This window comes from Tarenaya hassleriana, unplaced genomic scaffold (assembly GCF_000463585.1).
Source record: "Tarenaya hassleriana unplaced genomic scaffold, ASM46358v1 Cleome75, whole genome shotgun sequence".
Classification (NCBI taxonomy): domain Eukaryota; kingdom Viridiplantae; phylum Streptophyta; class Magnoliopsida; order Brassicales; family Cleomaceae; genus Tarenaya; species Tarenaya hassleriana.
In genome coordinates, this window is record NW_010970030.1 from 197,819 (window position 1) to 207,188 (window position 9,370).

Consider the following 9,370-nt stretch of genomic DNA (forward strand, 5'->3'; position numbering starts at 1 on the left):
TGAAGATCTGAAGGTCGCGTGTTCGATCCACGCTCACCGGATTTCTTGATGCAGTTTCTTGAACCGAGAAACCCGGGTCGGATCTTTGCTTCACCGAGCTGTTCTCGTCAACATCGACTGCATTACCATCGTAACAAGCGCATTTGCACCCGAGATTCGCAAGAAAGCTCCTCTTGCTCACCTTTGGGCTAGTGTTCTTTCCCTGCAGGGAACTGCAGCTAGGGTTCTTCTTCTCACCGGATTTCTTGATGCAGTTTCTTGAACCGAGAAACCCGGGTCGGATCTTTGCTTCACCGAGCTGTTCTCGTCAACATCGACTGCATTACCATCGTAACAAGCGCATTTGCACCCGAGATTCGCAAGAAAGCTCCTCTTGCTCACCTTTGGGCTAGTGTTCTTTCCCTGCAGGGAACTGCAGCTAGGGTTCTTCTTCCCATGCATGTTCTGCAGCAACACGCTCTGGCTGTTCCAGCTCGACTCAGACCGGACACTGGCTGTCCCTGTGGATTTCTTCGAGCTTTGCTTGGAATCAATGGTGGTGGTTCTCTCGCTCCTTGGCTGGCTGTAGACTTCTGAGCTAGCCAGAGACACAAGTCTTGGGCTGTTGTCTGAATCCATGTCTCCATTGAAGTACTTCTCAGCCCCAAACACCCCGATTTCGGCATCTTCCGGTTCTTTCTTTGAGATTTTCAGAGTAGTAACACCGTTGCTAAGAAGATCATCCTCCGGATTGATCATATTCAGACTGCCCATCACCGTTCTGCTGGGCTTCTCCTGCGTGAAAGCACCTTCCTTGCTGCCCAAGTAAGAAGGGAATGGACCAAAGAGATTGTTGTTCTTCATGACATCAAAGGATGTCTTTGGCGTTGAAGAAGACGAGGTCAGAGTAACCATTCTCTCTCTCTCTCTGTATGTGTAAATGAAGGAAGGAAGAGGAAGAGAGGTACGGTTACAGCTGAGAAGCCAACGAGGATGTTATGGTTTTCTCTATAAGAGAAAGTGTCCTTCAATAAGAGGGTGGGGCCCATGATGAGACAAGCCCAGTGGCTGTCTGGTTTTTCTTCAATCTTTGTCATCTTCGGAGATTAATTTAAATTATAATTTTTTTTTATTTCCCCGTGACGTCCAAACAATAATGCAATCCCTCAATTCGAATGCGACTTATCAATAAGAATTTATCCATTGACGGTACTATGTGTGTGTGTGTGTATATATATATATATATATATATATATATATAGATTATGTATTACAGGGTTAGACTAAATGCAACCGTATCTGAACCTACGTATTTATTGCTAGCTTTCAATGGTTATAAATAAAATGAAATAGACGTACCATAAAATGATAGTAAAGGATCTATTTATCCTATTAATTGAATATGTTTTGGAACAGTTGTTAGAAAAATCAAAATACGGACAATTTTCGAACAGACTGTGCTGTTTACTGTGTTGCATGAGGTGTCTCTGGAATCAGTCGGGTAGGATTTTTTTCTTGATCACATTATAAAATAAAAATAAAAATAATAATACGAGTGGATGTGAATTTCTCTTGTAGAGGAAAAATACAAAGAAGGGCGATGAGGAGGAGGCACGAGGGATGTACGTATTTTGTTGCATGGGAGGGGGAGATCTTGTCAGTCTTTCAAGTTGGATTTGATAATCCGAAAAAGAATCAAAATAATTGGGAGATTTGTTGGAATCGATTAGACCTCTCATTTCTTTTTTAATTTATAATATATATATATATCGCTTTATTGTTATCATTGGTTATGAAAAGAATTTAATGATTAAAAATATTTTATTTTGATAGAACTTTAAATATAATACATAAACTTCTACTGTTATTTGATTTTTTTTATATTCTATAATTGATGAAAAAGATAACTAAAATATATAGATTATTTATGGTGTTTTGTGAATAAATCTTTTTGAAAGAGAAACAACATGTATGTATGCAATCTATCTATAACTAAACCAATATAAAATTAGAAAAAACTAAAATGTGAAGGTGTTCACATATGACAAGTCATGAGTCTTTGCGAGGGAAAATATTAATAATATATATATATATATATATAATATTTCAAAGGCCTAATATCTATCAGAAAAGGCCCAAAAAAAAGGCCCACAAAGTACTCGGCCCGGCTCGGACCGGCCGGGTCGTTAACCGACCCATGATTCGGATCTTATCTTCATCTTCTTCGTCTCCTCTCTGCAACACAGAAGAAGTTCTACGAGGAAAACACCAACCAATTAAAAAAAAAAGGACAAAACTTTTCAAATGGTTTCGCCTCTAATCTCGTGCTTTTCTCGATCTTCTCTTCTCTGTTTCTCCGATCGCCGGAGTTCTTTACCGCCGACGACTTGTTTCCGTTCCGGTTTGAGCCGGTTTGCTCTGGGTTTTGCTAACCGGCGGTTAGTTGATGTTAACCGGAGATTGAAATCGGTTTGCTTCTTCAATGCGGGAAAGGAATCTGGAGGAGAGGGAAAGGTACAGTTTCTGTTCTTCGTCTCGAGTTTGGTCTGATTCTTGTTCGGTTCCTGAGATGTAAAAAAAAACGTCTGTCTGATTCCGGTTGCTATTGATTTTGAATGTAGAAGTAGAGCAAAGATTCATGCTTTGATCTGTTACCTAGTTACAGGAAGCCAGCAGCTCAGAGTGGCCGATACTTCAAAGATGGGAAGTCCCATGGGAATGGCAGACTGTTTCGCTCACATCGCTTGCTTGCGGCTTAAGGTATCTTCTCACTGCTTTTTCCCTCGCTGCTCCCATGGCTTCCAAAGGTATAAAGGAAGCATCTTTTGTGGGTGAGTCATGGTAGAAGTTGCCGTGAAAATGGAGATTGGATTGGAGTATATGGGTAATAGTGATGGTTCAGTTGATTGTGATGTGAAACTTGACGACTTTCTTCTCTCTCCCTCTTGGTTATGATAATGTCTTGCAAGCCTATAGGGGGTAATGTTCAGTGAAAAGTTTTCCTCATGGAACAGATTATCATATGGAGCTTTGTGAAGAGCTGTGTTTGGTATTTTGATCAATGACTGTTGAGTGTTTTGTGGTATGTAGTAAGATTAATTTTTTTTCCCAGGCAGTTTTGTTTTGACAGGAGTAACTGAGATGGCGGTCCTTCCGTATCTAGGAATCAAGATCGAAGAACTAAGCTTGGACGAGAAAGCAGAAATTCTATTCCTCGATCAAGGGTACATTATAGGCTATAGCTATTTTTTCGTATATTCGTTCTGAGATCTTATACTTTGTCACTCTAACCTCGTTCTAGACTTTTCGTCCGGTAGAATTTACATCGTAAGAATCGGTTCTCTCTTATGAGTTCTTCGTTCTGTTTCTTCATAAGTATAGCGAGGGTTACGTTAAGTTCGCTTTAATATTGGCAGCATAACTACCGCAGCAGTTCTCGGTGTCATATTTACTGTTGCCAAAACCTTCGATCCACTCCCTGAAGATATTTTTCGCTATGGTAAGGAATTTATGTTGTCAGAACAAGAAGCAGTTCTGGGTTCTTGTTTATATTTCTTGCTTACCATGTTACTGATTGAATGTATATGAGCTTTCCCTTCATTCTTCAGATTTAAGACAACCCTTCGACCTGCAGAAGGGGTGGCTCCTGTGGGGTGGGATCGGTCTGGTTGGTGCTGTTGGTTCTATCGCGTTAGTAGGAACTGTGCTTTCCTTGTTCAGAGGGGAGATGCCGGAGAGAGAGGTTAGGAGAAACAATACCGTATTTTGATTTTGTGAACCCATGAGAATTCTTGATATACCGATTTGCATTTCTGAAAATATATGGCGGATGATGTTTATGACATACATTGAGGCTAGTCTTGTTTGTGTTTCATGTTGGGATCTTGTCTTCAGGTAGATTCATTGGTTAAACTCCTACCATTGATTGGATCATCAAACATAAGGTACTTGTCTTCGATAGTAGCATTTGATGACCGGGCATATGATTTTGACCACTCCAAATGATTAAACAGCACCTTAAGCTTGGTGGGAATCACCGGAATTCTGGCTCCAGTTCTAGAGGAGACGGTGTTTCGAGGGTTCTTCATGGTCTCCCTCACAAAATGGCAAGCTTTCTCTTCTCTGACCTGACGGACCCCCTTGCGAAATGACACTATCTATTCGTGGTTTCAGTTCAGACAAAGGTGAACTCATTTTGGTTATGTTCTGTCATCAGGGTTCCGACCCCCATTGCTGTCACTATCAGTGCAGCCGCATTTGCTCTCGCCCATCTCACTCCCGGTCAATTCCCTCAGCTGTTTGTCCTCGGTAACTTTTTTTTTCAGACAGTAAATCTCCTCATCCTTAATATAATCAAGTGTTTCTGGATATTCATAACTTTCCATTGCATCACCATCTGCTTTACCATATCAATGTGTAGGAACTGTGTTGGGATTCTCATACGCTCAGACCCGCAATCTTGTTACGCCCATCATGATCCATGGTTTTTGGAACTCTGGAGTCATTTTGCTTCTCACCTTCCTTCAGGTACAGAACTGATGAATTAAAGTTCATCATGTGCAGGGGGGGGGGGGGTTTCATGCCATAGGGGGGAATCATTATTTAATCCAACATGTGTTTTTTTTTTTTTTTTTTTTGTGTGTAGCTTCAAGGGTATGACATCAAGGAACTGTTACAGGCAAAGTAGCTTCAAGCTTTTCAATGTTGCATGTAAGAAACTCAGCCTCAAGACTTAAGAGCTGCAGATGAAAATTCCAACAACAGATCTTCTTTTCCTGTTTTTTTTTTAAAATACTATTATGGGCTAAGATCTGGAACTGAGAAGATTCCAAAAAACATAAGCAAGAGAGATCATATAAAGGCAGAAATTGCCAAAGCCATGAGTTGAAAACAAAGTTAAAGGGCAAGTACTGACAAGAGAATCTGAAAACCAGACAGCAACAGTTATTTAAATCTAGCTCCTGGAAGCAAGCTTCTCCTTGGCTTTCTGAAGTTTCAAAACCTTCTTCACAATCTTTTGTTCTTCCACCAGAAAAGCACGAATGATCCTACAAAGAGTAAACAAGAAATTTATCAGAGGTGTTAATGTAATGGTTATGGCTTTTCATCAAAGATTTCGCATCAAGTTACATGAACAAACCTCTCCTTAACAGCAGAACTAGAGAGTACTCCACCATAAACACGGTTCACTGTCCTCCGGTTTCTTGCCAATCTCGACACCTTGTATTCTGCAGGCCTCAAATGCGGGATCTGCATTCCACCACAATGTTCAACAAGAATCTTGGTTAAAATTTTGAAGTTAAGATCTTGTGATGATTCAGAAATCATATAAGGTCAAAGGTATAGAGAAAAGAAACTGAATATCTTTAAACTAATTGAATAATTTGAAGTTTAAATTCTTCAAATGTTCATATGATTAGATGAAAAAGACATTTCAAAGTGTAATAGAAATTTAAACCAAGTTCAATCCATGCCCTTTCAATTCTCTTGGTTAAAATTACTAAAAAAGGACATTGTAAATATATAAAGATCAAAGGAATTGAACGCATAGAGCTTAAAGAAATACAAGCCCAAAATCCACAGATTCTATGCCCATTTAGGGATCGCAAAACACAAAATTCAGCACAATGCAGCATTTGCTTATGGTACGAACAAAAGTTGTTTAAAGTTTCAGCGGCGGCTGGATAGCCATTGCTCATAGAACAAGGAACAGCTTGAAAGACAAAGCAGCATACTTTAATCTAGCTCATGATCATGTTATGTGCTGACGGAAGAACATCTAATCAGCACAAGACCGTCTATAAGCACTACTATGATAAAGAAATGGATCTTCTTAGCCAGTAATGGAATCCCAAAGCATAAAAAAAGGATCTTTACACTAATTATCCGATTCAAAGGCTCAAAATTTTCCCACACGTTTCAATGATTCGATAAAGAGTGTACTCATTTCTCTGATCAAGAGAAACCCTAATCTCAAAATCAATGCAGAAAGAGATGGGATCATGGATTAACAAAAATTCAATAGTTTACCCCTTGAATCCTCTTGCCAGTGACAGGGCACTTGGGTCCACTAGCTCTCTTCTTCGTTGTCTGGTAAACCAGCCTTCCACCTGTATCAACACATAATACAGGAAAAATGAGATATCACCATAATCACGCATAAAACAATCATAAATAGTACAAACAAAAGGTAAATCCATGAAGCTACCGAGATCTATCACGGAAATGCGACAACCATAAACGCGATTCAGGGAGATATGATACGAAAAATGAAGAGAGAACCAGATCGTTAACCAAAAACAGTATAAGAAGAAGGTGGAATCGAACCAGGAGTTTTGACGACCCGGTGCTGGTTGGACTTCGTGGCAAAGCTATGCCTTCCACGATACGTAAGCCTCTGCACCATTTCCACCGAATTCCTAAATTTCCTCTTGTAGGGTTCTGGTTTGTAACAGTACCAGCGAACAAAGAGAGAGGAAATAGGGTTTTATCTAGGTGACGAAAGTAAAGATGATGAGTTGATCTTCAGATCCCTAGATCTAACGGCTGTTATGTGATATCGGTGTAAGATCAAATCAACGGCTGTCATTTCTCCAATCTATTTTGGGCTTAAAAGCCCAAAACTGATTCACTTCGGGTCAAAGCCGATCCGGCTATGAACCGAACTAGGTATTAACCCGCTTTGATGTTCGGATCCTTCCGAATCAAGAGGAGACTTGTCATTTTTGGATTTTATCAATATCTCCTTCGCAGGAAGTCGCGAGCAGAAGATGAGAAGCTTTAGCTCAGAGTTTTAATGGCGGCATCCCTATCTCCATCTGCTATATCGTTCTTTCGTACAGAATCCAAAGTGAAGTCTTCGGAAGTTGATATTCTGAGTTTACCGAACCCTAGTATTCTAATACCCAAATGCACTTCTCTGCGAGAGCTGATACAAATTCAGGCCTTTGCGATCAAAACCCACCTCCAGAACGATCTTTCCTTCATCACCAAGCTCATAAACTGGTGCACTGAATATCCGACGTCCACATCCATGGCGTACGCGCGCCACTTGTTCGACACAATGCCTGAACCAGATATTGTGGTTTTCAACTCAATGTCTCGTGGGTATTCCCGATCCAAGACACCGCTCGAAGCTTTCTGCATCTTCGTCGAGATCCTAGATCATGGGCTTTTGCCCGATGACTACACTTTCCCGTCTCTCCTCAAGGCTTGCTCTGCAGCGAAAGCTCTGGAGGAAGGTAGGCAGTTGCATTGTTTCGGGATGAAATTCGGGCTGGACGACAATGAATATGTGTGTCCTACGCTGATCAACATGTACATGCAGTGTGAAGATGTGGATTCAGCTCGTTGGGTCTTTGATCGGATGGTTAAACCCTGTCTCGTCTCGTATAACGCCATGATCACAGGTTATGCAAGAAGCAACAGACCGAACGAGGCTTTATCCTTGTTCCGTGAAATGCAAGGTAAGAACTTGAAGCCGAATGACATCACCCTTCTCAGTGTCCTGTCTTCATGTGCTTTGCTCGGATCGTTAGATTTAGGGAATTGGATACACGACTTCGCCAAGAAACGCGGGTTCTGTGAATACATGAAGGTAAACACTGCTTTGATCGATATGTTTGGCAAATGCGGTAGCTTGGATGGTGCTGTGTCTGTTTTCAAAGGCATGAGCCAGAAAGATACGCAAGCTTGGTCGGCCATGATTGTGGCTTATGCAAATCATGGGCAAGCTCACAAAGCCATGTCCATGTTTGAGGAAATGAGGAATCAAAACGTGCAGCCTGATGAGATCACGTTTCTTGGTCTGCTTAATGCTTGTAGCCACACCGGTCTAGTGGATGAAGGCCGTGAATACTTCTCACGTATGGTGGATGAATTCAAGATAGTTCCGAGCATAAAGCATTATGGTTGTATGGTGGATCTTCTTGGTAGAGCTGGACACTTGCATGAAGCGTATAGATTCATTGACGAACTTCCAACAAACCCTACGCCGGTATTGTGGCGGATTCTCTTATCAGCTTGCAGTAGCCATAACGATTTGGAGTTAGCTAAAAGGGTAATGGAAAGGATCTTTGAGCTCGATGTCTCTCACGGTGGCGATTACGTGATTTTATCAAACTTATGTGCGAGAAACGGGAAATGGGAGGAAGTCGATTCTCTGAGAAAGCTAATGAAGGATCGTAGAGTGGTGAAAATCCCCGGATGCAGTTCCATAGAGGTAAATAACATAGTTCACGAGTTTTTCTCGGGTGACGGGGTTAGTACCGTCTCTTCAGATGTACATAGAGCTTTGGATGAATTGGTGAAAGAGCTGAGGCTTTCAGGGTATGTTCCTGATACATCCATGGTGGTCCATGCCGATATGAACGACAAAGAAAAGGAGATAACGTTAAGATATCATAGCGAAAAGCTCGCCATTGCGTATGGATTGATGAACACTCCTCCTGGAACGACGATTAGGGTTGTGAAGAATCTTAGGGTTTGTCGAGATTGCCATTCCGCCGCTAAGCTGATCTCCTTCATCTTTGGTAGGCAGATTGTTCTCAGAGATGTTCAGAGGTTTCATCACTTTGAAGATGGCAAGTGTTCTTGTGGGGATTTCTGGTAATGCAATTGTAAATGTTTCCAACCATAATCTCTAATCCATTATTACAATATGTACATCTCTGTCAACTTGTGAGAACTAAGTTTCAGTTTCAGTAATGAAGTTAAAATCATCATATCCAAAAAAACAAGACATGTTTTTTTCAGAACAATATATCCAAGAACGACCCTTTTGTGGATGGATTTGTAACAAAAACCTGGAAACAAAAATCAGTGAAAAAAACCCTAGTTTGGCAAGAACCCATGTCGAGAGATTGCAACCTCGAAAGCCTGCATTCTGTCACCTCGAGCATTGCCATTTCGATCGTAAGTCGAAATCTCGTCGATGTTAAGTTCGATAGAAGCCTTGACGAGTTCTTCCCCTACCCTTTTTGCCGCTTCCTGGAATGCATAAACATTAACAGAGAACCACATTGGCAAGAGAAATCTCCGAACCAAAAGACTCCAAAACGATAAGAACCGCTCAACGGATTCACCTAAGAATGAAGACTGAAAACTGAAAGAAATCCAATCATTTATGTCGATGGGCGAACATTTTCCACCAACATGAGTAAATACAGCTCAAAACCCGAATCGAGCAATGCCAAGAGAAGCAGAGACCCGGAGAAAAATGTCACCGGCCCAGAATTCAGAGGGAAACATCGAGCGGAATCGGATTGAAGTGGCGTTTGATCAAGTGATTATCACATTAAAAGGGTCAAAGTTTGAGTTTTTTTTTTTTTTTGCAACTTTCACTTCTTCTGTAACACGGAGATTCAAACAAGAGAACTGGGACAAGGGAAAG

General features: G+C 41.1%; 5 protein-coding genes across 8 annotated transcripts in view; 2 read left to right on the plus strand and 3 right to left on the minus strand.

Moving 5' to 3' along the window:
* The window catches only part of LOC104801849 (protein PHYTOCHROME KINASE SUBSTRATE 1-like), a 2,418-nt gene extending 1,234 nt beyond the window's left edge, over positions 1–1,184 (minus strand). The window contains exons 1-2 of the mRNA XM_019201117.1: positions 253–1,184; positions 1–32 (exon numbers count right to left, since the gene is read on the minus strand). The exon at positions 1–32 is cut by the window's left edge and continues 1,234 nt beyond it. Of these exons, the coding sequence (XP_019056662.1) occupies positions 1–32; positions 253–894 (674 nt within the window). The 5' untranslated portion in view covers positions 895–1,184. The remainder of the gene's footprint in view (positions 33–252) is intronic.
* A 1,025-nt stretch (positions 1,185–2,209) lies between these two features.
* Positions 2,210–4,903, plus strand: LOC104801795. Of its 3 annotated transcripts, none has more exons than XM_010525156.1 (10): positions 2,210–2,493; positions 2,639–2,739; positions 3,096–3,203; positions 3,396–3,478; positions 3,588–3,721; positions 3,874–3,923; positions 3,993–4,085; positions 4,196–4,287; positions 4,400–4,506; positions 4,625–4,903. In XM_010525156.1, the coding sequence occupies exons 1-10, from the start codon at positions 2,284–2,286 to the stop codon at positions 4,664–4,666; spliced, it is 1,020 nt and encodes a 339-aa protein (XP_010523458.1). In that variant the 5' UTR covers positions 2,210–2,283; the 3' UTR covers positions 4,667–4,903. The 3 variants fall into 3 exon arrangements, with proteins under 3 accessions (XP_010523458.1, XP_010523459.1, XP_010523460.1); XM_010525157.1 differs by having other exon boundaries at positions 2,211–2,493; positions 2,645–2,739; XM_010525158.1 differs by lacking the exon at positions 2,210–2,493 and having other exon boundaries at positions 2,647–2,739; positions 3,092–3,203.
* LOC104801794 (60S ribosomal protein L34-like) lies at positions 4,818–6,449 on the minus strand. The gene is made up of 4 exons (XM_010525155.2): positions 6,307–6,449; positions 6,010–6,089; positions 5,120–5,229; positions 4,818–5,027 (listed from the first exon to the last, which is right to left on the minus strand). The coding sequence occupies exons 1-4, from the start codon at positions 6,383–6,385 to the stop codon at positions 4,934–4,936; spliced, it is 363 nt and encodes a 120-aa protein (XP_010523457.1). The 5' UTR covers positions 6,386–6,449; the 3' UTR covers positions 4,818–4,933.
* A 262-nt stretch (positions 6,450–6,711) lies between these two features.
* LOC104801797 (pentatricopeptide repeat-containing protein At2g02980, chloroplastic) lies at positions 6,712–8,740 on the plus strand. 2 transcript variants are annotated; one of them, XM_010525161.2, is made up of 2 exons: positions 6,712–8,200; positions 8,307–8,448. In XM_010525161.2, the coding sequence occupies exons 1-2, from the start codon at positions 6,776–6,778 to the stop codon at positions 8,346–8,348; spliced, it is 1,467 nt and encodes a 488-aa protein (XP_010523463.1). In that variant the 5' UTR covers positions 6,712–6,775; the 3' UTR covers positions 8,349–8,448. The 2 variants fall into 2 exon arrangements, with proteins under 2 accessions (XP_010523463.1, XP_010523462.1); XM_010525160.2 differs by having other exon boundaries at positions 6,714–8,740.
* Positions 8,603–9,370, minus strand: part of LOC104801796 (50S ribosomal protein L18) — a 1,888-nt gene continuing 1,120 nt past the window's right edge. The window contains exon 5 of the mRNA XM_010525159.1: positions 8,603–8,967. Coding sequence (XP_010523461.1) covers positions 8,812–8,967 — 156 coding nt within the window. The 3' untranslated portion in view covers positions 8,603–8,811. The remainder of the gene's footprint in view (positions 8,968–9,370) is intronic.